Genomic DNA, 27955 nt, shown 5'->3' with positions numbered 1-27955 from the left:
CCTGGTGAAAAGTTTCTTACATTTATACATTATTTAAGACACGCCGATATATAAATTACTGTCTCTATATATACTATGTATAGGCCGCGGGGCCAGTCCGTGACGAGGGGGCTCCTCCTCACTTCCCTCTGTCCTCTGTGTAGTGCTGGAAGCGAGTGAAGCTCATGAAGACCTGCTCCAGGGAGATCTGGCTCACGGAGTAGTCTTCCAAGCGATACTTCTCTTTGGCTTTCTCCAGGGCCCCGAAGACCTGCAAGGGAGGGCAGGGCAGTCAGCGCAGCGCACCTCGGCCGCGGGAGGGCCCGGCGCGTTGCGGCTGAGAACGCAGAGGAAGCGTTTTGCTCAGGGGAGACCCGGGGGGAGCGACGCCTTCCCTGGCAGGGGGTGGGGGGAAGCCAGGAGGTGGAGTATTTAGCAGAGTACCTGGCCCCGTTAAAACCTGCATGCTGGGTATGTATTTTACACATATATATATATATATATATATATATATATATATATATATATATATATGATGCATACACACACATATATATGTATGGGGTTTTATACATATCCCTGGGCTGGGATCCCAGCTCAAGGGTTCTGCTCAATTCATTATATATATGAAAAAAATACATATAATATATAAAAGACAATATAGTCTACTATACGTAACTTTCTGTATATAGTACGGTATACAGTATATGGTATAGTATACCGATAGTTTTTATATATAGTTATATAGTTTTTACATAATCTGTATACTCTGTACTCTCTATATAGTATATATGCTCTATACTGTACAACACACTCTACTCTACAGAGTATACAGAGCATAAAGTATTAGAGTATATAGTATACAAATATATAAAAAACTATATACACTATATACAGAGTATACAGTAGAGATATATTAAACATACACACTATATAAAAACTATCTGTATACTACGCACATATCTATCTCTGTGCACTACCTATGGATTGATAGCACATAGCTACCTGTATGTACTCTCTCTATACTACCTCTGCATACTGTATGCAGATAGTTTTTTCACATATATAACCTAGAGTTATATAGGCAGTTTTTTACAGATACATTCCTTCATGTCCGCCCCTGGACTGGGATCCAACAGGGTCCATGACGCGGTTTACCAGTTCCCGCAGCTCAGTTCCAACTGGCCAATTCTCGTGGCCCCAACTGGGACAGCACCAGTGCCCCTGTGCCGCAGCACCAGAAGCCGGGGCGCAAGGCGCTTCTGTGGGCCGAGGGGCAGAGCGGTGCTGGTGGAGCCATGCTGTGTCCACCACTGCCACGCCATCCCTCCCAGCACCCTCCAGAGCCCTCATGAAATATTCTGGGATGCACCAACAAAGGGAAAACCAGCTCTTGCTCCCCAAGGGGACCCTGCTTTCCCTCTGGAGGGCTGTGGTCAAGGGCAGCCAGGTCAGGGGGGTGGGATGGAGTGGTCCCTGCTCAGCACACACGGTGCGTCCTGTGTGCTTGGACGCTGGCCATGCGTGCAGGCGACCTGGTTGGGCCAGGAGGCAGGAAAGGGTCAGGGAGAAAACCACTTCTTAATCTGCTTGGTTTTTGTAAACCACCTGGATTTTGGACAGAGCGTGGCCTGGAAGCAAAGGAAGATGAGCTGAGCGTGAAAGCAGAGCACGCGAAAGGGCAGGAACAGGGCTCCAGCACCCCCCTACCTGTGCCCAGCTGAGGTTCTTGTTGGTCAAGTGATAATGCACCATGCCCTGGTGCTCATGTTTCAGGACGCTGCCTGGGAGAGACAAGCAAGGAGAGCAGTTAGGGAACTCACCAAAGCTCACGACCAGCATCCTGCCCTCCCCTGGGGGGCAACCGCTCCAGCAGCTCACGGTACCTGGGAAAGTCTTCTCCACGAAGGCCCTGAAGGCCTGCAGCTCACCCTCCTCATCACTCCGCGTTTTGGCCAGCAACGTGTAGCCACTGCCGAACTTGCTTTTCAGGTGCTGGGGGCTGCCCAGGCATTTGAACTGCCCGTTCACCATGATGGCCAGCCGCGTGCACAGCGCCTCGCACTCCTCCATGCTGCAGGACAGAAGGGGACTTGTTCAGCAGGGCAGGAGCACCGAGACCAAACAGCAGTGGATTCCCTCCTCTCTGGGCTTTTGGAGGAGGGAAAAGCCAGCCACTGCCGGCTGCAGGCAGCACCCATCCCCTGGACCCCACCACCCTCCTGGCTGTTCCCTGATCTCTCATCCCAAGCCCTGCTCAGAGAAGCGTCACCTGTGGGAGGTGAAGATGATGGATTTGCCGCACTCCCGCGTCCGTGTCACTGCATCCCAGAGCAAACGCCGGGCCACGGGGTCCATGCCGGTGGAGGGCTCATCCAGGAAGATCACAGGGGGACCACCGATGAGGGCAATGCCAGCGCTCAGCTTCCGCTTGTTACCACCGCTGTGGAAGGAGATGGGAATGGGGACAGAGACCGGATATGAGCACAGGGAGAGCCACACAAGAGGAGGGGCAGAGGGGATACAGCGTCTCCAGCCTCCTCTCACCTGTAGGTCCTCACGAGCTTGTCGGCGTGGGGCTCCAGGAGCAGCCCTCTCAGCATGTTCTCCACGCAGCTGCCGATGTAGCGCTCGGGGATGCCCCGCAGCCGGGCGTACATGCTCAGGGTCTCCCGGCCCGTCATGTGGTCCAGGAGGGCGTCAAACTGCGGGCAGTAGCCGATCCGCTGCTGGACCTTGGGCCAAGAGGAACCCAAAGGGGATTAGCTCACAGGCAGTCTCTGCAAGGAGATGTCCAAGCCAGAAGGTGCCTTGGCACCCACAGGGCTCTGCTGAACCTCTGCAAGGTTTCTGCCTAAAGCGACGGGGACCGAGCTGCAGCTCTGAAACCACAAGTGAAACGAGAGGGGAACTCCCCCATCGCTGGCGCAGCCAGTCTGGTGGGGACGGACGCAGGCAGCATGCCTCAGGACAGCAACTGCATGGTCTCACACTCCATTTTCCAAGCTGGCTCCTCATTGTGAGGGGCCATTTCAGGTGGCCCAGGCTCTCAGGAGAAGGAAAGCACTGGATGGTCTGTACCTTCCCTGTGTCCTGGCCTTTGAGGACAAGAGCCCAACAGAGGGCCGAGTCCCAGGGGAGGAAGCAAGCAGGGCCATGCTTTCAGGGCAGATCCTCCCCACGTGCTCTTCACCTGATACTGCCTGGGGCTGACAGTGGTATTGGTATCAGGGATCAAACTGAAATCTCATCTCTTGCTTTTCCGAAGGGAGCGGGCAATTCCCAGCAAGGAGACCTCTAGCAGGGCTCTAGAAAGGTTTGACCCACTTGCCTCCTCAGAGGCACTTGCAAGGTGGCCCAGCCCAGGCAGACACAGGACTGTCAGCAATGCCGCCCTCCGCCCCCGCAGCCCTCAGTACCTTCTTGATGTTGGCCAGAATGCTGTGGCCATCCACAAAGGCATCCCCTGACGTGATGCTCTCGTCACCAGTCAGCATCTTGAAGGTGGTGGTTTTGCCTGCTCCGTTGAAGCCGAGAAGGCCAAAGCATTCCCCTTTGCTGACCGCCAAGGAGATCCTGTCCACCGCCAGCAGGGACTCCCGGCTGTCGTAGACCTGGTGGAGACCAGCGCACAAGCCATGCCAGTCACTGCAGGTGCCAGGCGCTCGAAGGTTCACCAAGGCAAGCGGTGGCTTTACCAGCCCTGTGGGGACCATGGCTCAGCTGGCAGCAGGATGCCCAGGAAGCGCCATGCTCTCCTCACCTTGGTGAGCTCCTTGATGACCAGAGGGCTGCTGAGAGATGATAGCAGTTCTGGTGGCGACTCCAAAACCTTCTTCCTCTCATCCGCCACATCCCTGTCCTCTGGCAGCACAGACACCCTGTTCAGCAGTGCCACCTAAACACAGGGGAGAAAAACACTCTTTGCCACTTGGCTGCTGTGGGACAAGTGGGCTCCTCTACGCTGACCTGGGGCAAGTGCTCCCGATCTGGGCAGAATCCACCTCTTCCATCAGCCACCTCTGGGGACACCTCGCTCCCTCTGCCAACCCACCCGTCCTACAGGATCTGTCCCTCTGAGCAACCAGCACCAGAGATGCTCCCTCAGGAAGATGATTTAAGTGGAGACGCAAACGGCCCAGGGGGTTTGGAACCTACAAGTGACACTTCATGCAAGGTCCTGAACAGTGGGAGAAGCAGGATTTGCATGCCTGAGCACTGAAACTACACAACTCCACAGACCCCAGGAACTGGAACAAGATCCGAGCAAACAACATGGGCATGTTTCCAGCTCACAGGGACCCCTGGTTTGCACAAGGGCACCTTACTCCTCCCTCCCACATCCTTCAGCTCACCCATTTCCGCCGCCTGCAGATGCCACAGACCAAAGTTCTCAGTCTCCAGAGAAGGTTCGTCTCAATGAGGAAAAGGAGGAAGAGGAAGGAGAAACCTTGGACAGTCAAAGAGGTCAGGTATCGTCCGATTCCAGGTGTTTCCCAGGAAAAGTAGTTCATCTGATAACTGATATCTGAGCAGGGATGGAACAAAATCAGATTTGGATCAATCCACACTCTGGGGAGCAGTAGATAAGCTCCAGAGAAAGCTGTGAGCCCAAGGCTTTGCCAGGCTCATCTTCGCCCCAGCCCACACTGGGCTCCCTGCCCACAGCTCATTCCAATGCTCGTCTCTATCCCAGCCCACGCTGGGCTCCTTGTCCACAGCTCTCTCCAACACTTCCCTCAAGAGGATTCAGGCCTGGAGGGGATCTGGCAGAAGATGCACAGTGGAGGCACGCAGAGATCAAGTTACTCTTTCAGGACCGTAACTGGGATTTCTTTACTCATCTGTGAAACTTGCCCTAGCCTACATTTTCCTCCAGCTCCTTGGTAAGGAAAAGATTCCTTAATTGGACCACCTATAGCTACCAAACGGTGCCCATTTTTTCCTTAAAAATGGGACCCGGAGCTACTGCCCAGGTTGGTCAGAGGCCCCATGATACTGCCCAGCCTCACCACCCACCCAGGGAGACTCCCCAGGCACGGCTGAGGTGGGATGGCCAGGATGGACAGGCAAGGACCAACACAGAGACTCACTGAACGCCTTGCAGATGAAGATGGCTTCAACGGAGGAGGTGCAAAACTGAATGAACTCGTAGTTCTGGTAGAAGTCACTGATGCATTGGCCCAAGCAGTAATTGGGTAAGATGAGAAAGACTTTATCCAGGGTTTTGGAGAGGTCCACCAACCCCAGCTCTGAAAGAGGAGCACAAGAGGATGAAAAGATTGGAGTTAGCTTGTTTTAGAGAAAGACCCTGATACATACAAGTTCAGAAGGAAAATACACAGATTTTGACACACTTAATGAGCAAAAGTGGACTGTCGCAGGGTTTTTTTGCTAGTGTGAGGACAGTCCTAGGGTGAAAGAGTCCCCGTGGGGGCTGGATCTTCTCCTCAATGGCACGGTGCAGTGCTGGGCAGGCACGGAGGGCAGTGACCCACCTGGGATGCTCATGATGGTGACCGCGAGGAAGGTGGCTGTGCCTGAGAGGATGTTGAAGATGGTGAGACGGGTGTAGGCCGTGGCTGCCACCGAGAAGAAGAAGCTGAGAAGGTACATGAGGGGGATGATGGCCCAGCCATAAAGGAGGAAGATCAACATCACATCAACGAGATGGCTGTCTTGGGTGAAGGCTTGCACGTCAAAGGCTTGGAATATCACCTGGGGCACAGCAATGCGAGGAGAGCGCACGTTTGTCTTAACTGCAAGCAATGTCTCCTTGTCTCAATGGCCCAGGCAGCGAGGTAATGGCAGCATTGGAACAGCAGGGATAACCCCTCACAGGGGGCTGCTACCAGCAGCCTACGCCTGTCCCCAAGGGAAGCCCTCTTTCTGCAGACTGGGATGCAGAAGAGCAGATCTGGGGATTTTTTTTCCATGCTGCCATGTATTGGAGATTTCCTCGTGCCCACACCCATGTGTTCAGGTGCCTGAGGCTGCAGCTGACTGACCCAGCTGGTTGGCCATGGCCCAGCTCCCAGAAGGACCAAGGGACAGCTTTCTTGCTGGTCCTTTCTATTAACTGAGACAGTGCCAGGGCCAGGTGGCCTCATCCTTTTCCCTGGACCCGCACACATCCCAGCTCTCCCAGAGGAGCAGTGCCCAGAGCTCCCACCCCAGAGGGGGACAGGAGGGTATCAGGGTGTCAGAGGTGACTCACCAGCATCAGAGCACAAGGGATGAGGAAGTTGATGATGTCCCAGAGCAGGGCAGAAAGCCAGAAGTTGACCACGTAGACGCCACTGACAAACTGGACGTGCTTGGCTTTGATGGCCCGCTCGCTGACCAGCAGCAGAGCAAAGGTGCTGGCGAGCGAGGCCATGCCATACAGCAAGTTGATGGCAATGGCGAACCCAGTTTGGCCTCTGCGGGGAGAGCAGCGGGGCAGGTTAGGACAGGGACAGTTCGACAGGCTATGTGGGGACAGCACACCCACGTCGTGCTTCTTGTGGAGGCTACACCTACCCGCCACGCCAGCGTGCAGAAGAAAAACCCCACAAGAAAAGCGCACCTCAGTCAGATAAACATCTCCCCTGCACAGCCCTCCCAGCCCACCACAAACCTCCACCCCGCCTTTACGAGGTCCCATGCATGTCCCTTCTCGTACAGGCGAGGTTCACAGACCCCGGATGCAGGATTTGGTGAAGTGTATGGTCATACAGCCCCCTCTGCTCTGAGCACCTGGGGAAAACCATCCCAAATCAGGATCTAGAGGGGAATACCCAACCACCAAGATATGTGCAAGGGGTGACGCGCCTGCCAGGCTCAGGCACATAAGTCATCTACACAGCTTTGCTCTTCTGACCTCCTAAGTGCAACCACAGCTGCGGTTGGGTCTGAGAAGCTCCAGACTGGCTCCTCTGCTGAAGCCAGTACAACCGAGCCAATTTGTACCCATGAAGTCACGAGCCCTAGCAGGAAAGCAAGCGCTGTGCCATCGGACATACTCCATGAGCTGGTCTTTGGCCTTCTCGGTGATGTTGCGGGGCTGAGGGTAGTTGGTGACCGTGATGGAGGCATTGGGGCCCGCCAGTACCCTGAAGATAGCGTTGTCAGCCAGCATAAGGGCCGTGGCGGGGGAGTGATACGCCTGGTTGTTGAAGAGCGCAGTGACCACCGTGCGGTTGCCGACTCCTTCGAAGGAGGCGGCTGCAATGTAGTGCTCGTTGAAGGCTCCCCCTTCCTCGGAGGCTCTTGAGATGAGGTACTCCTCCAGGCCACCTGCCAAACACCACAGCTGTTAGGAGCAGGCTCCACGACATGAGAGCTAACTGGGGCCAACTGGAAAAAACTCCAAGCCACCCCAGCCCTGGTGGCCCACCCTAGCCCCGATGATGGCCACAAACATAGGGTTACAGAGGACACAGCTCTGCTTGGGTGAGGAGGGGTCCTGCCAACTGTGGGACCCTCCTCCAGCAGAGGATACAAGGGGATAGGTCAGCGATGCCGCAGCTGGGACCTGGGACACCCACACCAAGGGCCCTGGCAGGAGAAGCCCGTGGCTCCCGCACACCCGTCGGGCATCACCTGCTCCACGAACCCTCACCCAGCACCTCCAGCGGTGACTGTCGCTGGGCGTCCAGCAGCTCCACGTACTGCTCTGCCAGCCTCTGCGACAGGCTGGAGGCGGCCGAGACGGAGAAAGGCACGATGGTCTGGCCGTAGGGCTCCAGCGTCAGCCGCAGCCCAGAGGAGTCCCTGGGCCCTGGGAAGGTCTTGGCCACGATGAGGGCAAAGGCAGTGAAGATCAGAGGCACAAGGAACTGCGCTGCCACCATCTTCCAGTTGCGCCAGCTGTACATGGCTCGCTTCATGAACATGGCGTAGAACTGCTGGCAGCACAGGTAGAACTGGGAGGGGAAAACGCAGGTCAACGCCAGCCCTGCCAGCCACAGCACCCCACACAGCCGATGGGGGAACCACCCCAAAACCACTTCCCCGTCCTGCACGCAGCCCACAAGCCCGCAGCACATCCCACTCTCCAGCCAAGCCTGTAAAAGGATTAGCAGGGCAGCTGCTTGAGTCCAGCTCGGCCCATCAAACTCCACGGCTTCCCAACGGCACGCAGCCGCTTTGGGATCCCAGGTATTAAAAGAAGCTTCAGCCATGATCCTTACCTTCCTCCACCCCTCAGCATCTGAGGTTCACCAAAAGGATTACTGCAACGCGGCTGCCTGCCAAAGCGACCGGGCTGAGACGCTGCAGAGCTCCCAGCCCCGCCCCTGCAAGCACCTTCTTAAACCCACAAACATCTTTCTCCCCTTCTGCCCTTGAGAAATGCGGGGAAATTTATCCCAGGAGCAGAGGCAGCAGGCCGTGAAGGACTGCCAGGGATCTGAAACACAAACCTAGCGAGGGAAGGAAGGTGGTTTTTCTCATCTCTTTGCTGGAAATCCCAAGTGATGTAGCAATGGCAGGTGAAAACCACTTTAGATCACCTGGGACTCCTTCAAGAGCATCTCTGCACTTCTCAACATTAACATGAGGAGGACGGCAGTGACCAACCTGACGACTCTAAAAATAATTTTTCCTAAAGATGCAGATCCCACTTTTCCTTTAGTAACTTCCAAATAACCAGCAAGACCAGCTGCGGGGGAGGCGCCACCTGGTAACCCTGCTCCGAAAGCCCCCTCCACACACGTGCTCCCCGTTCCTGCTGCACCGACAGCCCTAGCGCTCACCCCGGTGTTGAGCTTGATGCTGGAGCAGTCCTCCGTAATGAGCGCCCCGCTGTCGTCCGTCATATCCGTCATCCCGCTGAGGCTGCTGGAGTCATCCATGGCCCAGTCGTTGGAGCGTCTCTCGTGCTGGTACTGAAGAGCAGGCAGCTGGATGGCCTGGATGTCCATGCTGGAGTCCACCAGCTTCCCAACCCTGTGCCAGGAGGGAAACCAGGTGATGAAACACGGACCCAGGCAGGATCAAGCTGTTCAGAGCTGGAGAAGACAAACCCAAGAGACAAAACCCAACACGTGCCCCAGTGAGCTGTGTAGGACACCGCCTTCACCGAAGCACACAGAGATGGTGCCACCAGACGATATCCCACCGGGGCCAGCCTCCCTCCTGCCTACCTCAGGAAGACCTCCTCCATGGTGGTGACTGAGGCGCCATAGCTGGCGATGCCCAGCTCCTCCCGCTTCTGCTCCAGCTCCGTGAACAGGGCCTCAAACCTGAACGGAGAGGCGGGGTGTCAGATGCTGCTGCTCCTGGCATCACAGGCCAGCTCCGCCCAGCAGAGCAACCCTCTGTTTGGGGGTACCAGGAAGACGCTGCCTCCTGTGTTTAACATCTGGCAGGCACAGCTGCGCTCCCAGAAGACAGAGAAAGCAGCTCCCCTCTCCGGCAAGCTCGTGGAAACAGCGTGTGCCCCAGTGTGGGCAGATGAGGGGACTCAGCTGGAAGGGAAAGCAGGGGACAATGCCATTACCTGTGCGTGCTCTCCTTGGGCAGGATGAAGGACAGCTCTGCCCCAGCATTGCTCTCCATGGTGGCGTTGGGGACGTACTGGCAGATGAGGCGGGAGATCTCCCCCAGGTTACAGTAGGGCTCCTTCACCATCACCATGTGATATCCTGCCCCTGGGCAGAGCCACAAGAGAAGGGAGAGGAGGGTAAATCGCAGTCTGGCCCTGGGGCACGGAGCAGAGAGGGATGCTAAGGCACTGCAGAGCACTGACGGCTACGGACACGATGCCAGAGCAAGCATGGGGATGGGCCTCAGAAGGAGCAGCAAGATGGGGAGCAAGCAGCCATCAGACAGGGAGCAGTGGGTCCTCCTCCCTGCCCTGCACCCCACTCCTCTCCTTCCCGGCAAGGAGAAGCCCTTGAGCACGGCCCGCCTGCTCCTCCCTCACCGTATTTACGCTTGAGGAAGAGCGAGGAGCCGCAGCACTGCAGCTCGCCCTTGGCCATGATAGCTATGCGGTCCCCCAGCAGGTCAGCCTCATCCATGAAGTGGGTGGTCAGCAGAATGGTGCGGTTGCTCCTCTGCTGCTGCAGGAGGTCCCACGTGGCCCTGCGAGAGGCTGGGTCCATCCCTGACGTCGGCTCATCCAGCATCACCACCTGCATGCAGGAGATGGGTGCTGGTCAAAAAGGGGCTGGGAAAGACTCAGCAGTGGGCAACCCAGGGCCCAGAAGGAGCCCTGACCTCCCAACATGCATGCAACGATTGTGCTTGGGGGACCAGCCACCACGCAGCAGAGCTGCACTGCAGCCTCAGGGCGTTGTCCTCAGAGTTGTCCCCCTTTGTGGGGGTGCTCCTGCCCCCTCCTCGCTGTCCCTGCATCTCCCACTGGCTCACACCAGGTGAGGGACAACCTCAGAGCCACCAGAAGGGCCTACATTGGCCCCAGGGAGAAAGGTTCAAGGCGAGCCCGTCACAGATGCTTGCCTTGGAGTCGCCAATGAGGGCGATGCCAATGGAGAGCTTGCGCTTCATGCCGCCGGAGAGTGCCTTGGTCAGGGAGTGGCGCTTGTCCTCCAGGTTGAGGATCCTCAGGATGTGGTTGATCTCCTCAGGGCACTTGGAGGATGGGAATCCCTTCAGCTGCCACACAGGGGGAAGGGAGGGTTAAGTCTGCCTGCAGGGTTAAGTGTCACCCTTCCCACCACATCAGCAACGGGCTGCTAAACCCCACCATGCTGCTTCCACCACACCCAGGCAGGAAAGCAAAGAGAGGGGCTCCTGCCCGACCCCAAAGGAGTTGGCACAGCCAGCGTGGGGGTCTCTGCAGAGCCATGCTGCCCGCAACCCTCCATCCCCCATCAGCCAAGCAGGGAGCTCCTGTCTGCAGATGAGGCAGAAAGAGGAGGCAAGGGCCGTTCTGCTCAATGGATCTCACCACGCTTTCCTAGCCTCAGGAAGCCACAGGGTGGCCCAGGGCTGTCTCCCCCCAGAGCAGTGCTCCCTGCAAGCCCCATGCTCACCCCTGCGTAGAAGTGGAGGTGCTCTTCCACCGTCATGTTGTCGAAGAGGACGTCGTGCTGGGGACACAGGCCCAGGCTGCGGCGGATCAGGACCATGTCCTGGGAGATCTCGTAGCCGTTGATGTACGCCTGCCCACTCGTCGGAGAGTGCAGACCTGGGAGGAGCGAGACGCAGCGGCCTCAGCTCAGGCCTGAGGATAAACTCAGGCAGCAAAGAGCCGGCAGAAAGGTGGGGGTCCTGCCAAGCACCACCCTCCGTGCAGCTTTCTGTCAAAAGTCAGAGCAAGCCCTCTGCTTTTTCTCCTCCCGCCCGCAGGGTGGGCTGCACAGCATCCGTGGGTGGGAGGTGGAGCTGGCAGTGCCGCCAGAGCAGGCCGGCAAGGAGGGAAGCGGGCAGGCGAGCCTGGCAGAGGGCCAGGTGAGCCAGGGCAGAGCGCCAGGGAAGGTCCCGTGAGTGCCCCGCGTTGGCAGGATCAGCACAGAGTGACAAGGAACAGGGAAGAAAGGACCACTGAAGGTCACCATGTCCACCATGTCAAAACAGGCTGCCTGGAGCTCAGCAGTGTGGGAATGAAGACGGTCCATGCCCTCCCTGCCTCATCATGATAAAGCCTGCAGAGACCCATCCTACAGCGAGTCCTTTCTCTTCTCAGGGCTCCCCAACACAAAGACTGGCTGTCATTTCCCCCACTGGCCTCTTGTGGAGGGCTGGGCCCGGACCCTCACACTCCCTCCATCTCCCCAGGCAGTGGCATGCCCCTCACTCCCCTGGCATCCCTGGACAACAGCCCAGTGAACCAGAGGTGCTTCAGGAAAGAGCAGAAGTCCCTCCTCAGCCTCAGAGATGAAGTACAGCTCCCCTTTGCAAATGAAGCCATCAGTCCTTCCCTGCCCTGCGCCTGCCCCACAGCAGGATGCAGCTCCCACCTGTGAGCATGGACAGAGTGGTGGTCTTCCCAGCACCGTTGTGTCCCAACAGGACGGTGATCTGCCCTTCGTACATGTTCACCGTTAAGTCCTTGACTGCCTCTTTCATCTTGTTTCCCACTTTGAAGACCTGTGGAGATCAGGTTAACGAGTTGATACTGCAGTCGAGGCAAGCGCTGTCACCTCTGCCCTCTCCGTTCCGCCCACCAGTCAAACCCCGTGACGCTCATGCGGTGTCGGCATTAGACAACAGGTCTATAATTCAAGTTAAATACAGACGTCACCGCACCTGCAAGTGCCCAACACTTCAGCCCGCAACAAAACACAGCCAGCTCTGGGGAAGAGCCTGCCCTGCCTTACAGCAGCCAAGCAACACAGCCCCAGGTGAGGAGGGCAGTGGAACGACACAGAAGCTGCCTGCAGGCAGCACTTTTCACAGAAACAACAGCATGACGTGTTCGTGCTGCACTGGGCAGTCGGTACCTTGGAAAGGTGCTTTATTTTGATTCCTGACACGAGATCCGCAGGTTCCTCCTCAATGTACTGGCTCTTCAGGGCTTTCTCGGGGTCCTCCTCCTCCTCCTTCTCCTTTCCCACGACAGTCCTGGGGCGTCCGCACCAGTATGAGGGCTGATGGAAGAAGGCAGAGAGAAAGAAACTCAGACACAGGCAGACACCATCTCTTCTCCCCAGCCTCATCCACCCTCCTCCTACCAGGCAGGTGCCTCCCAGGGATCTCCGAGACCACTCTCCTTGACCTGGGACCTGCCAACCAGCATATCTTCAGCAGGCAGGGCAGGCAGGGCAGACAGAGGACGAAACTGCTCTGCTGCCCTGCTGCCTTTCCCTGGATTCCCCTTACAGCAGGATTGCCCATGATTACACAGGCAGCTTTTCCCCATCTTAATTCCCATGGAAAAGGTCAGTACTTGGATGAGAAGCAAAACTGCCCTGGCAGAAGCACCCTGTCCAGAAGAGCCTACGCAACAGATGATCATCTCCTCTAAAAACTTTGACATACACTAAATACAAACAGCCTGGGGTCCAGCTGCTGCAAGTACAGCCTTTTTTCGACCTGGCTCTCTGTGAACGAAAATAAATGTTCAGGACCTTAAATCCCCATGGAAATAGCGATTCAACAGCTCCCGGACCCCAAATCAGCACCCTGCTGTGGCTTCTGCCAGACAGCTCTATCTCCGCTACCCTCAGCTAGCTGCAAGAGGGAGCGGGACGCTGGAGTGAAACCATGCTGGGGTAATGAATTTAGAGGGGAGGCAGAAAAACCTCCCAGTCAAAGAACAAGGGATACAGCCACAGGGTCTAAACTAATTGTGCTGCTGTGGCTTAACGAATTCTCAGCAGGCAGCAACCACAACAGCTACAGCCGCTGAAGACGACGCCAAGCACATGCCTTGGTACAGCGAGGGCAGCTCAGCCGACGGGGTGACAGTCGTCACCCATCCCCTGGCACCAGCACACAAGGGCTGGCAGCAGGACGCAGACCGCCCCGGTCCAGCCGGATGGCAGCGCCTGGGGAGTTTCAAATGACTGGATCTGGTTACTCGCACCCGGGTCTTCCCTCCAACACCTTCGCTTGGGGCACAGAGACGCTTAACAACACCCTGCATGCCAACGAGCGCCAGGACAAAGATGTAAAGCCAAGAAGATCTTTGTATTCAGTAAAATAATACAGCTGCGTCCGCCTTTACTGAGGACATGCTGCAGGCCCCGCGAATTTGGAGCCAGATGGTGCCACCCTTGTACGTTAGCCTAGCTCACTGTGTGGGACAGAGGCGGGGACCATCCTGAGCGACACCCACCAAGCCCCCGAGAAGCGGTGCATAAGAAGTGCTCACCGTCAAGAAGAAGTACCACGGCTGAGGCACGCCGTACTCCCCTGGGAAGACGGCCTCCACGTACCAGGCTACCACGCCATAGAGCACTGAGTCCAGCAGCAGCATCCCCAGCACTTGGGCTAAGGTAAAGTTGTCATCCACGCTGACAGGCTTCATCAGGTCCCTCCACTGAACGCCAGTCCCTGCAAGGCACACGGGCCACTGCCCACCTCTGCACCCATGGACAAAGTGCTCTCCAACGCTGTCAGAGAGCATTCCCTGTCCTAATTCACTGCTCTGTAACGAGGAGCACATGCACGGCTCTACAATCCCTTCTACAGATGGAGGGAAAGACACAGCAGAAAGCACCCAGACACCTCGAGGCTCCCCACCCCGTTACGCTTCCTCCATCACCTCCTCTGCAACTGCCCTGGGAAGAAGCAATTTCTCCAGCCACCGCTCCTCTGTCACTGCAGCTGCCTTTTTACTGCCATCACTTTGCAAAAAAAAGTGCTAAGAAAAAATTCTTATTAACATAGAAATTAAAGATATATGCTGCAAAGAAGGAAGTGCAATGGATTCCCACCCCTTAGAACAGAAATCATTTGGTAATTAAAGTGATGCCAGCATTTCACACAGCCCACTGCCAGGGGCTCGGGTTTGGAGGGGCAGCGCCCTGGAGCTGATAAGACCCATGGGAGCAATCAGCAATTAGCCCTCCAGCTCTCATTAAGAGCAGGAAAGCGTTTCTCCCTAACTTCTTTCCACCCTTCACACCACAGGCAAGCCAGACCCAACCCAGCCCGAGGGACAGGAGGCAGCTGCTCACCTTTTCCTTCGAACATGCCTATCAGCTGTGCCCCCATGGCCATGGCCACGTTGGAGATGAGGCAGGATGCCAGTTTCTGGCTGTGGGACATCAGGTCGTAGCGGGGCGAGATGAAGAAGTAAGGGATGTAGGAGAAAAAGTAGAGGAAGCCGCCAGCGGCAGCCGCGACGTTTGCTGCCAGCACAGAGAAAAGCAGAAGGGAAAAGGTCAACAATAGAGTGATGCCACCAAGTATTTCTCACCAGCTTTCCATCCATGGAGATTCAAGCCTTTTGCACAAGGGTGGTTACAGGGGCACAGGACGAGGAGTGGCCCAAGTCCTGTGGCAAGGCGGGAGCAGCACTGGACCCCAACTCCACAGCGGGCTGCTGCGGAAGCACCCTGCCCATCCCAGACCAGAGCATCCTGGGGCCAAGACAGCTGGATGATGTCCTAATGCATGAGCTTGTCTGGTCTGGGAAGTGACAGTACACACATCCCTTCCCACGCTCCGTGGGGAAAACGCAGACAAAAAAGGGAAGAAAGTCCCCCTCTCCCTCTCCACAAGACGAAGCAAGTTATCCAACATGGAGCTCTGTGCAACCTCACGTAACTCTGAAGCTGGCCCTACTTTGAGTAGGATGGACCAACGACCTCCAGAGCTGCCTCCCAACCAAAAAAGTAACCAAAGATTTTACAGCATGAGCCCCATAACGTCCCTCTAGCCCCGCGGGTCAGCAATGCAAGGAGGCAGCCGGGAGGGACTCACCTCTCGAGAAGAAGGTGCTCACCATGAAGTTGAAGGAGATGGAGGAGATGGAGAAGATGGCGAGGAAGGTGAACACCAGTGTGGGGTCACTGTTGGTGAGCACCGCTCCCTGTTCGCTCACCTACCGAGAAAATCTGGTTACGCCCTGGGCTGGCCATGGCTGCAGGCATGTGGGGGCAGCTGAGACCTGATGTTCTCCATGGGTTAAAGACAAACTGAGAGATGGGTGAGAATACCCAAGCTCTCCAAGACCCCTCCAGAAGGAAGAAATATGGGTTGTGTGGCCCTTGTGTGATGCAGGGTCTAAGAGGCAGGGGACACATTGCTCAGCATCCAGGCAGCCACCTCCTGCTTCTCATGGTGTGGGTGCAAGCAGAGAGGAGAGCTCGAGTCCCTCCAAGGTCACACGGGGCTGCAGGAGTGGGGTGGTCCCGCTCTGCATGGGACTGCCTGGGCCTCTCCGGTGCCCATGGGGCTCCCTCAGCGCCCCCCTGGGGATGTCACCCCTGCCGTGAAAGGCAGCTGTGGGGCGCAGCTCTGCCCACCCAGCTCTGGAGAAGGCCAGCTCCAGCTTCTGTTACACATGTGGAGGAGTCCTGAGATACCAGGACAGTCCAACCCACGCCATCGTTGTGTCCTGCCAGCACAGAGCTTCTGGCCTGCAGAACAGTGGCCTGGGGACACTCACCTTGACACAGAAGAGCACAGTGACGAAAAACACGGACACCAGGAGGAAGAGGAAGAACATGAGGAACCAGGCGCTCCAGTGCAACCAGTTGCTGAGGCCCATCATGTGCATGTACTCCTGTGGGGAGGTCATGCCGTCACCCAGGGCTGCACCCACACTTCTCGGGCATGGCCAGGGCGAGGTGGAGGACCTGGTCAGGTTGGTGGTGGCTGTGCCCTGCAGCACTAGTGAGGGAGGTGGCAGCCCCAGGTGTCACCAAAGTGGTCCTGCACAGCCTTCAGCATCACATGGTGTCCCCCACCTCTCCGGAGAGGGGCTGCCACCGCCAGAGGAGAAAGAACATCTCCGCACAGAGCTAAGCTGAACCCAAAACCACAGCAGCTGATGCTGCCAGAGTCACCTCAGTCACCTGTCAGTGGGCAGGACAACCCCATGCCCCGGGGACGCCAAGCCCTGTATTCAGCCCTGCTGTCGTAACCGCCACATCAGCCGAGCTCCAGCTGCCCCCACGCCACAACTCAGACACATGGATTTCTACGTTCAAACGACAAAAATCTTGCTTCCCACATGCTGAACTCCTGAGTCTGGAAAACTCCTGAACCCACAAGTGTTGCCCTCTCTCCAAGCCACCTTCCAGCCCAGGAGAAACGTCAGGGTCCAGCAACCTTGGCTGCACAGCCAGGAGAGCCGAGCTGTGTCCCGGCAGCAGGATTAGCGACATTCCTCCCTGGGGCTTGCTAATCCACTGCCATCCCCACCTCCTGCTCGCTGGCTCCAAACCCACCAGGGATTTAGTTCCTAATTTAAAGGCGGCATCTGTTGGGAAACGCCGCAGAGGGTGGGGAGGACCCACATGTCCCACCGCTCACGTTACCTTCAGCTTCTTCTCCTTCTCATGGACGACGGCGCGGACAATGTTGAGCGAGGTGTAGGTGAAGCTGAGCATGAGCAGCAGGGGCAGCTGGTTCTGGATGGCAAGGAGGAAGAGGTCGTTGACGTACGCCGGGTAGGGGAAGCGCTGCACCACCACCGAGATGTTCTCCAGCAGGCCGGTGGAGCTGGCGTTGGCGTGGTACTGCATGATGGCTCTGTCCACCGCATGCTGCACCGCCAGGAAACCTTCTCGGATATAGCCTGCAGGGCCAAAACGACACGGGGGAACAGCGATGGGTCTGGGTTCGGGAGGGAGGCGTTGGCAGAAGGAGAGAAACAGCCTTTACAGGAGGGACTGCTTGGGAAGAAGAACAGGGGGGAAAAAAAAGAGCTTGTAGGAAAAGCAAAACAAACACCACTATCGACACGCTCCTGCAGACACGGGAGGGCTCGGGAAGGATTTAAATCACAGCAATTTAAATCTCCCATAATCATCATTTAAAAGCAGCTGGCAGGAAAATGCAATTTAAATGGCAGTTGCCTTTCTGCAGGCACGGCTTTATTTCTGTAACGGGGAGACTCTCCACCATCTCTAACCACCACCAGTGTCGCTGAGCTTGTGTTCGGTCCTTTTTTTTTGTAAACCAAGAGAATACGGGATACCGCGTGGTTTTGGTGAGGAAGAATATATCCTGTTACTCACACATTTGGCTTAGATTTTTGCGCATTAGAAAACAGGGCAAGATTTTCAATTTTCAACCCGTTTATTTTTCTGTGGGGTTTCTGCCACACGTTACTTGAATGGAAACTCAAATTCTGCTTACAAAGCCCCAAGCGAGCATTTTGAGAGTCAGTTACTTAAAATGACCTAGACAGAGAAGGAAAAAGTAAAGATACGAGACGAACAATGTTTTATGTTAACCAATTTACTAAACAAACACTGCAGGAAGGAACTGCTCTGAGCTGCTGGTCACCCCGTCCTGCGGAACACCTGAACCAGCAGATACCGTCCGCTCGGGTTTATTTACACTGCGGAGCAAAACCCGTTCACCCGCTTGCTTAGCCTCTCAGTCTTTTCCTTGACATCACTATTGAACGACGGAAGGAGCAACCCAACAGAGGAAAATATCCCCTTTGCGGCCACAGAGGAAGCTCCCAAAAAATCGAGCCCTAAACCAGTGCCAGCTCTGGCAACATCCCCACTGCCTCCTACTCCGTCGGTGGTTTGGCTGTCCTTAAAAACCTATATCAAACCACAGAACCGCTCTATTTACTTATAAAGTATTTAAGCAGCACGATAACAAACAGTGAGCCATTTGGACCCTGGAATAAATTTTCCATTAAGAACACATTTAAAAAGAGAGAGAAAACTCTAAAATTTAAAAATTCATGTAGGTAAAATCTGTTCTTATTCAGCAGAGGCACCCACAGGCCAATGATGCCCAAGAGGTCATGCGATATTGATCTAAAATAGTTAAACAAAATTAAATTAATTTAATTCAAATAATTTAAAAATAAGTTAAACTACTTATTTAAGAACTCAGAGCCTCAGTGAATCCCTGTAACGCCCATCTCTGGCCGAGAAATAGCCCGCGGCAGAGGAGAGGCGGCCCTCACCCGGCGTCCCGCCATCGGCAAACTTGGCCTCCCGGGGCCCGGGCAGCTGGAAGAGCGGGAAGAGGTAGCTGGTGTGCCAGTCCCGGTCCAGGTTGGGGTTCAGACCCGTCTGCTCGCTCCGCGGTGCGTTCCTCGGGCTGTACTTGAAGCGCAGCTCATAGTCCACCTGGAAGGAGCATGCAAAGGGCGTCACGGATGGGACAGAAAGGAGCGGTGTCTGGGTCGCAGAGGGCGGGAGGACGGTGTCCCCGCGCCTCCCCAGCGCCGCTCACCTGGAGGGGCAGCGGGGCCGTGCTCTGCTGGAAGCAGTGCTTGAACACGACGGCGGCCAGCACGCTGCCTGAGCGGTTGTCCGACTTGACATACTCCTCAAAGTCCCTCTCCGAGGCAAAGCCCTGAGCTGCGGAGAGGGGAAAGACAGAGATGCAGGCACGGAGTACAGCAACTCATCATGGGCTGATGCTCAACAATCACCAAAATTGTCATTTTGGTCCAGGACACGAGGGATGTGCTCCAGCCAGAGCTGGGAAACACCGCTGCTGTCAGACATGAGGGATCTACACGGGATGCTGCTGTACCCGCCACGGGGCACACAGACGATTCCTCCTCCTTGAGAGCAGGAGTCAGCTCTCCTTCCAGAGAAAATCCCAATGTTATCGTCAGTTTGGAATATGAAGCTCTAAAATTTTCTGTGCAACAAGATTTCCAAAAATACTTCGTCTTGGGGAAGTGACAGCCACGTTCCTTAGCTATTTTAGGGCAATACTTTTCTAGATGGAAACCGCCATGAAAGGCGACCAAAAATCAAAACAAAATCCTGTAGTTTTACTGAAACAAAAATAAACCCATTGCCTTGAAGTTCTGACAAAACCGATGCATCCCTGGAATTTATCAGAGTAAAAATTCGTACCGATTTTGGGGGTGGAAGCCGCAGCCCCGGCCCCTGCTCACCTCTGATGCTGATGGGCAAAGCTCTCTCCACGGCCTCGGCAACGCTCCTGACGGCGCTGCTGTTGGAGGGGACGTAAGCCAGCTCCCAGGGGTTGCTGGGGTGCCGGCGGTAGAAGAAGCCTGGCAGGTCATCCACGGTCTCGGGGGGGTAGATGGTGGCGTTGGGGTGGCTGATGGAGTGCACCCGGTGCCGCAGCGCTATCAGGATGGCGGCGAAGAGCAGCGGCAGGCAGATTTCAATGACTGTCACCAAGATCTGCCGTGTCTGCATTAAAAAAAAAAAAAAACCCCAAAAAAAAGATGTAAACACTGAAGGTAGATCAAACACAGTAAGGAGGTTCACGCCATGCAACTGCCACGTAGCAGAAGTGTTCTTGCATTTTGTGAAGTTTCACAACCCAGGTTTTTCCAGAGCCTAGGAACAATGCCGCACCGGTTCCCACATCCTTCAGGAGCTTCCAGCCAAGGCATCCCCTTCCCATCCCACCGCTCCTCCTTCAGAGCCTCGCCCACCACTCTGCCGAGTTCGAAGGAGCTGAGCTGGCTGTTTGCCCCTTCCCTGTGCTCGGGAGCAGACAGCACTCGGGGTCTGCCCGCACCTCTCCCGTAGGCAACCGCAGCGGTGCCCCTCCGGTGGGGATCAGCCACGGCGGGGAAAGCGAAGAGCAGAGCTTTCGCCAAAGCAGAGCAGCCTCACCCAACACTTTACAGGGCTGGGAGCTAAAAATGTTGTAACTTTGTGAACGGCTGGGACGAGCAAGCAGGGGGAGGTAAAGCAGAGTGCAGAAAGGTATTGCAGTCAGTGAGGTTTTTTCAGCCGGAGCTTAGCGGCTGCAGGACGTGGGCTCTGCATCCCAGCCCAGGCTGGGACCTGCCACAGCCTCTGGCTAGAGGCATCACGCAGAAGGTACCCACGAGCTCTGCCTCCACCCCAGGCCTGTCAGCGCTAAACACGGTGCCTCATTTATTATTTTTAATTGAGGTTCAAGCAACCGGACAACGAACTCGAGTTCAGTGAATGTCCTTGGGCAGCAAGGCTGGAGGGTGACCCTGCAGCGGTTTCCCCCAGGGCAGCCCCTCCTGCAAACTCCCCACTAGCTCCTAACACCTGCCACCAACCCAAGTTAATTAGCATCCAACCCAGGTTAATTAGCATTTAAAACTCTGCTCGTGCCAGGGGAACCGGGGTCATCTCTGACCGGAGGGGCAGGGAGAGCAGCGGTCCTGACCAGCACCATGCACACCCACATCCCTGCAGTGTGACCCCCCTGATTTTTTGGATGGGAGACGCTGCTGATCGTTGGATTTATGCTCGTAAAAATCACTGCAGAGGTCACGCTCGCTTGCAGAGGTGGAAGTGGTGAGCACCGGGCTGCTCCCACTGCAAGCTGTGTTAGCCAGCTGGAGCAGGGATGGGGATGGAAGATGGAGGCAGCACCCAGAGCTCGGCCGGGTGTCCCACACACCCAGTGCAGGCAGGTCTCGGGGGGAGAGGTGAAATCTGCACCCAGCCGCCTCATTTCCTCTTGCAAACCGATCTGCTCTCACCAGAGCCCGGGTGCAGAAGCAGCAGAGCAGCCAAAGCTCAGTCACTGCGGTGACAGCTACTGAGACGTCCCTGGCAGCAGCATTAACCTCTTCCGAGGGATCTGGCTAAGCCAGGCTTTACAAGATCAAGGGGGTTTTCCACCCTCCCCTGCGCCGGGCTGGAAAGAGCAACAGGACGCCCAAGAGAAGCACCAGGAGGTTTATTCTCACAACTCTGCTGTCTCAGCAATCGGTTTTTCACCTGGAGGCGCAGCCCCTTCCCGACACCTCTGCACACTCGGTGTTGTTAAACAGCCTCCCACCCGGCCCCACGGCTGCCGGCACAGCGGTGCCACGGCCCAGATCACGGCAGGGCGCAGCGACGGGGGCAGCACCGTAACAAACGCGCCTGCAGACACTGGGCATCCGCACAGGGCAAGCACGCTGCAGCAGGGCACGGCACGGCCCTGCGGCTGCCAGGGCTCCTCACCTGCCCGCTCTCCTGCCCGCACCGACCACATGCCGGAGGCAGCGCCCCGGCTGCCCTGGAAGCTCCCTCAGATCTGCACGCACCAAACACTGAGCTCCGCTGACTTACACCACCTGGGCCCTCTGCAGTGAAGAAATATTTTATTTTTTAAATGGACAGGGAAAAAAGCAGCAACTGGGGCATGCTAAGGTGGGCACAGTCTCCAGCGGGGCAGGAACAGAGCCCTGAGCACAGCCCAGCCCTCCTGGGAACGGGGACAGTCTGCCCTACGGCAGCTGGGATGAACCAGCTCTCGGCCAGATTGTCAGGAGGGGGCACAGGTGTACAGCCACACAGCCGCCCCCCACATCGCCCCAGCTCTCAGTACCCACCGCCAAAGCCAAAATCCCCTCTCTGGGCTTCCCCTGGGAGGAGCTGCCCCCTCCAACCACAGGGACAAGCTGCAGCCCTCCCCGGCAGCGCAGCCAGGGAGAAAGGAGCCCTTCCAAAGGCCAGGCTCGTAAAACCGAGCCTTGCAGATGTCTGATGGCTTTATAATGCAGCTCTGGCAGACCAGCTGCCTCCCACTGATTTACTGTTGTATTAACCCCCTCTCAGTCTCCCGGGCTGTCTCCAGAACGGTTGCCTGGCTCCCTGAACTGGCGGGCTAATACACATTTACCAGCGCAGGCTTTTGCTGCCGCAGAAGTCACTTAAGCTGCCGTACTCCAGAGCTGACTGGAGTCAGCTGACTCATCCATAATCACCACGTCCGCCCGGCCAGCGCTGCCCCAGCTTTGAGTAAGCCACGTGTCCCAGCGTCCGTCTTCACACCGGGGTGACGACGGCCTGGGAGCTCGGCGTCTTCATCGGGACATTTTTTTGGTGGAGAGGAGCAAAGACTGCAGGCTGTATTCTGACACAGTAGGTCTGAGTCAGCCTGTGGCCTCAGAAAGCACAACAAGAGGTGCCCCTGCCCCAGAGCGCACCCAGAAGATGCTGTTCCCCTGCAGAGGGGATGGGGCATTGCCCTACACGTGTCTGCGGTAACAAAGGGGGATTCACAGGGCCGGTCACCACGCACATCCACGGAGCACGCACCTGCCTGCAAATCAGAGCTGCAGCCGGTCCCTTTGGTCACATCCCAGCCCTGCGCCTGCTCCCTGCCCCGCCAGAAGGCCGGACGCAGGCAGCCCAGCCAGCCCTTTCCTCTTCCTTTTGTTTATTTTTAAAGCAACGTCGTCCTGATCCGCAGAAGGGTAATTGAAAGCACAAAGCCAGGCTGCGGTGATCTCTGCTCCCTCCTCTTCCGCTGCCCTTTCCCAGGGCCGGCTCCGGGTCCCAGCAGAGCCACAGCATCCGCACGCTGCTCGGAGGCGCAGCAGCAGCAGGCGAGACGCTGCCGGTCAGCAGGGCAAGGAGGCCCTGACGTCCCAAAATCCCTCATCATTAGCCAGCTGCCACACAGCGAGCTGGGCTGCGAGCAGATGCCAGAACAATGGTTTTTTTTTTTTTTTTAAGATCCCCCAAAAGCTGCTTCTGAGGGCTGTAGAAAGTCATGGAGGGGAAAAAAAAAAAATCAAACCTGGGCTCTGGTGGGTTTTCAGGTGTCGTGCAGCCATCAGCACCTCCAGAGGAGGCTGTGTAACAAGACAGTCGCACAGGAGGGTACGTGGGTGATCCTGCCCCCCCGAAAAGGGGGAGCTGACCTCCTGGCCAGGCTGCAGGAGGGGAACAGCATAGCATGCACTCCAGGGGAAGGGACAACCGAGCATGCAGCACTCCCCGTCTCTCCCCGGCGCAAAAGCAGGATGCCACCACGTGCACAAACAGATCTGTCTTCCTCCAGGAAATGCTGTGGGCCCACGGGGAAGGTTTGCTGGAGAATCAAGACCGCAGGCAACCTCTGATGTACCCACGTTTAGTGGTGACGGAGGCAGCCCCCCCGAGAGCACGGCGCCAGCTTACCTGCAGGATGTAGTTCTTCCAGAGCAGCAGCCCAAACTGCCTGAGAACAACCATCCTCCCATCAGAAGGGGATCGCTGCCGCCGCTCCGCAGGACCCTGGAAGAGAGGAGAGAGCCATGAACACTGTGAGCTTATGGACCCAGGTGGCATCCCACCCGTCAGGAATGCAAGAACTGCTCTCTGTTTCCAGCCTGATGTTGCAACAGCTGGCTTGGCCCCAAAGAGGGGAAAATGATTGTTGTGTTCCCTCTCTGAGGGTCATTATTGACCCACAAGAGCCACAGCCTGTGGTTTCTGGAACGACCCGTTCCCTCTGACCCGAGCTGCAAGAGAAGGAGGCCGCTGTTTAGAAACCCAGCTCAGGAGCACCAGAGGCCCCTCACCAGCAGCAGGCAGGGCACAGCCTTCCTAAGCAGCGGGAGCACCTGTTACAGAATCGCAAACGCTGGCCCGAGGAACGCCACCGAACTCCTTGCAGCCCATTGTTTTGAGACTGGTGAGGATTTCAGGTTGAGCCTCCCCCTCCCGCAACGCGAAGGGTTGTTTTTGCAACGTTCGCCGTGCTCTCCCAGCACAAACGCTTTTCGGAGAGGCGGGGGTGAGAAAAGGGCAGGGAGACAGAAGGGAAGGTCAGCGCTTGAGGACAATACACCCACATTCTCCCCCCTCTCAGGAAGGATCTGCCATCTCTCCAAGTAGTTTTTGTCTCCATTTGCAGCGGTGTTTCCTGAGGAAGCACTGGGTCCCACCAGGAGACGGGCTGCGACGGCGTGCTTGCAGCGAGTCACCCAGCAGCGCGGCCCAGAGCAGGGGCAGCCCTGGCACAAGCCGAGCCGCCCGCCCACGCTGCCGGACGCAGCCGAGCAGCCCCTCAGCTGGGGTGCCGCAGCGAGAGGAGAGGGAGGCTGGCGACCCAGCCTGCCTGACCTTCGCTCCTGGACCACTGACTGGTACACGCACATCACGAGCAGAGAACCGACAACCGGGAGCAACCGAGCTGCAGCGAGAACAAGCTAAAAACCACGCAGGTCCGCGGAGAAAGCAACAAGCACCCATCTACCTAGCCTGCCCTACACAACGCCCTCCCCGAGCCCTCCGGATATGTCCTCCTGGCTCAGCACGCACCTTCCCATCCCCAACCCAAACCCTGGGGCCTTCTCAGAACTAAAACCCACCTTCTCTTTGCTACTGCATGCGCAGAACTCAGATTCCCACAACAGAGACAGCTGTGCTCGTGCATCCTGCTCTAGGATCCAGAAAAAAAAGCAGCAAGCAGGGAGGGAACAGCAAAGGGGACTTTGCAAAGGCAGCTGCTGCCAGATTGCAGCTTAAACAGCCTCAAGCTCATCACAAAGCACCTTGCCCCCAGCTGGCCTCCGGTCCACGTGTGCCCTGGCAGAAATGCCACCGCTCTGCCACAGGACCCCTACGGTAGGTCCCCCAGCCCCACTGGCTCACATACCGCACACGGCAGGATCCGACACACCTCCAAACAAGCCCCCCTAGGAGCAGAAACCTCTTCCTGCGCTCGCTTGAAGGGAATCCAGAGCAATTCAAGGGAATAAAACTTTTTTGCTCGTTTTAAAGATGAACAACGCGACAGGTCAGGCTGGAGAAGGCTGCTGCCCTCGCAGCGATCCCACCTGCGTCTCTCCTGGCTGCTCGCCCCGCCGCACCCTCAAACACAAGCTGGCCCCCCCCGACCGCCCGCGCGGGTCTTACAGCTGCCATCAGGGCCGGTACGCTGCTGAGAAAATGTCAAGCAGCTCTTGGGTAACGCAAACACTACACAAAGGCAGAAAACTTCATTATTGCCAATAAATTTTTTCCAAGCTTTTAAGGGCGCCAAGAAAACCCGTACCGGACCTTTCACTCACTGGAGAATGAGAGCAGGAAGAAGCTCAGTTACAGCATGGCTACTCGTATGTGATTTGACAGCAAAAATGGTTTTCTGGGCTCTGGGCAGCCACGGAAATGATTTTTTTTTCAGCACAGAAGGGAAAGCCTTCTTTAGAAGGTGCTGCCTGGACCAGCCCTGAGATGCCAGTGACCACAGCAGTTAAGGCAGGGTCCCATCTGCCCCCCTGCCCACGTCCGGGACCACCTTTGGCAGGAAAGGAGGGCTGTGTACAGCCGGCTCAAGACGACCTCGGAGGCACCACACCACCCATACCTTGCGGGAGGACACCCTACGACGCACCGGCCCACTCGCCCAGCAGCAGGGCGGGTTGTCCCCTCTGGAGATGCTCTCTGACCTCAGCACTATGTGCTGCAAGAGGAGACTGACCTTCCCAGCAACAGGCACAGACAAAGATCTGGGTGACGGGAGAGACCACCACCACCAGCTTCTGGGAGAACAACCCAGTTCCTCTCCCCTCGCTGGAAATACCCTGCTCTCTACACCCAACCGCGGCTGCAGGAAGAGTCTTCTAAATACATGAGCGCGGATTCGCCCTGGCCATCCCCAGGGAGGTCAGCGAGGAAGCCTGCGACCTGCAGCCCAGACTGGCGGAAGCCACACAGGTCCTCACCGCCTGGCCAGCACCACCAGCTCCTGCCGAGCGCAGCGCTGAGCTGTGCCGGATAACGTGGCGGCCGCGCCAGCTGCCAGCCTGGACCAGAGCTCTCCTGTCAGTGGATTTAGATGAGGACAGGCTGAGGCTCGGCAGGGATCAAGGCTGCAGCATCCCACCTCCTGACCCACTTCCATGTCGCCAGGAGCCGGGAGCAGGCCGTCCCCGGCTGCCACCTCAGCGGAAAGGGCCAGGCGAGCCGAGCAAAGGCCACGTGCTCCCAGGAGCTGGCGGTTATTTTAGAGCACTCGCCGCATTTCTGCTCTTCTGATGTCCCGTTCCCATAGAAACAAGGCCTGGAAATGGCAGACGTTGTCTTTTTTTTTTTTTAAATACAATTGGCATTTCTCCCCACCGACTTGCAGAAGCACCGTCTCGTCCCTAGAAGATGAGCTGCAGACCCTGCCAGGTGCCCCCGTCTCCGTGGCCATGCCAAGGACCGCGCGGTGCCTGAGACGCTGGCATCACGCACCTGGTGAGGGCTGTCGGTATCCAGGTGCTTTGCACGCTGCTGCCAGAGCGGGAAACACCTTTCTGCTCCCCGCAGCGCCCATGCTGGAAAGGGGAGGCAGGGAGAAGGAATTTTTTCGGCCAGCGTTTTCAGGAACAGCGAGCGATTTCCGACGCCTGCGCGTCTCCAGCAAAACGCAACCGGGGCTGGTGGCCACCAGACCAGCCACGGGTGTCTGGAGGCGAGCAGCCCTCGCTGCTGTTTTTCCTTCCCCCTCTCACCGTTCACAGAGATGCAAGAGTCATGACACAGCCAGATCATAAAAGCCCCACCTACCGCAGCGTGCGAGGTTGTGCAAACAGAGCAATAAAACTTTCCAGGAGGCTGCAAACCCGGCGGGGCGCGAGGGGCTGCTGACCCAGCGCAGGCACAGAGCGCAGGCTCACAGCCCTCCGCCAAAGCAGCGCTTCACCAGGTCCCCATCCAGTTTTTCCTCAAACAGGAACTTCAGGCCTCACACGCCGAAGTAAACACAAACAGCGCCGGGGCTGGTTCCCGTCTGCAGAACCGGGGGGTCAGTTTTGTGCCAGGCCGCTGCCCCGGAGGGAGGCTGGCAGGGTGCTGGGCGAGCGAAACGCACCCACAACTGCCCCTGCGCTGGGGCAGCGGCGGGAGGGGAGGGAAGGAGCTGCTGCATCAGAGCTGGTCGGACCCTGTGCTCTAGGAACGCCTCCCTCGTTTGTCCCGAGTTTGCAGGTGCAGGTAAAGAGCCAAACTCGCTGCAGATCCAGGGCCTCGTGGATTTGGCACGGGCACAGGGTCGGGCGCCCAGTGGGCGCCAGCCCTCGTACAAACCAGCCCCTGCCCCTCCGCCTGCCCAGGCCGGGCCACGCAGCGAGCCCAGGGCAAAGGAGGCCGGGGCGAGCCCCTTCCCCTCGGGGGCCGCCCGCGCTCGGGCCGGCTCTGCCGCGGGGACGCGCGGGCGGTGCTGTCACACGCCCGGACCCCGCCGCGGCCTACCCGTACATTCGGGAGGCGGCCGTGCCCGCCTGGCCAGAGGGCCCGGGGCGCAGCTCGCCTGCCGGCAGCCCCCCTGGCCACCGCCCCCGCCCCACGGGGCGCTCCCCGCCCCGGCCGGGCCACCGGTAGCGGCGAGGCGGGCCCGGCGGGGTCCAGCAGGGGCGCGGCGCTGCCGGCCAGGGAGCGGGGCCCACGGCGCCTCCGCCCACCCCGGCACCCCCGGGCCCTGCCGCTGCCCAGGGCCGGGCCGGGCTCACCCGCGGGGTCGGGGAGGCGGGGGGCGCCCACCGGGCCCGGGCTGCAGCGCGGAGGCGGCCGCGGAGGCTGCGGCAGGGCCGGCCCCGCCGAGCGGCCGCGGAAAAGCCGCTGCCCCCACGCACGCCCCTCCCCACGCACCCCCCCGCACCCACTCGCCCACCGGCACCCCCACACTCACCGGGCCGGGCGGCTCCGGCTCCGGCTGCGGATGCGGATGCGGCTCCGTCCCGCGTCCCCGCCCGCCGGGACCCGCCCCG

General features: G+C 57.7%; 1 protein-coding gene across 1 annotated transcript; it reads right to left on the bottom strand.

Moving 5' to 3' along the window:
- Window positions 1-27935, bottom strand: ABCA3 (ATP binding cassette subfamily A member 3). Its single transcript, XM_086759439.1, has 31 exons — window positions 27859-27935; window positions 23397-23480; window positions 19433-19697; window positions 18754-18881; window positions 18482-18647; window positions 16866-17125; window positions 15992-16108; window positions 15304-15424; window positions 14556-14729; window positions 13748-13929; window positions 12375-12521; window positions 11892-12021; window positions 10965-11119; window positions 10429-10584; window positions 9890-10100; window positions 9464-9614; window positions 9108-9206; window positions 8718-8910; window positions 7583-7886; window positions 6984-7257; window positions 6197-6401; window positions 5478-5697; window positions 5073-5231; window positions 4335-4507; window positions 3743-3877; window positions 3399-3593; window positions 2527-2714; window positions 2252-2422; window positions 1866-2053; window positions 1690-1763; window positions 1-250 (listed from the first exon to the last, which is right to left on the bottom strand). Exons 2-31 carry the CDS (start codon window positions 23448-23450, stop codon window positions 119-121), a joined length of 5127 nt encoding a protein of 1708 aa, XP_086615565.1. The 5' UTR covers window positions 23451-23480; window positions 27859-27935; the 3' UTR covers window positions 1-118.
- Window positions 27936-27955: the final 20 nt, after the last annotated feature.

Source organism: Chlamydotis macqueenii, chromosome 15 (genome assembly GCF_036417535.1).
Source record: "Chlamydotis macqueenii isolate bChlMac1 chromosome 15, bChlMac1.mat, whole genome shotgun sequence".
Classification (NCBI taxonomy): Eukaryota; Metazoa; Chordata; class Aves; order Otidiformes; family Otididae; genus Chlamydotis; species Chlamydotis macqueenii.
Note: the sequence above shows the minus strand (reverse complement) of the source record. Positions and strands in the feature narration are given on the sequence as shown.

What these genes read in the sequence shown, in the direction of transcription:
- ABCA3 (XM_086759439.1), bottom strand. Translation starts at nt 23,450, where the DNA reads ATGGTTGTTCTCAGGCAGTTTGGGCTGCTGCTCTGGAAGAACTACATC. An exon ending in ACCTCCACTTCTACGCAGGG is followed by an intron (nt 10,585 to 10,964) that starts GTGAGCATGGGG and finishes CCTGTGTGGCAG; the next exon opens with CTGAAGGGATTCCCATCCTC. An exon ending in CGTGGAGAAGACTTTCCCAG is followed by an intron (nt 1,764 to 1,865) that starts GTACCGTGAGCT and finishes TGTCTCTCCCAG; the next exon opens with GCAGCGTCCTGAAACATGAG.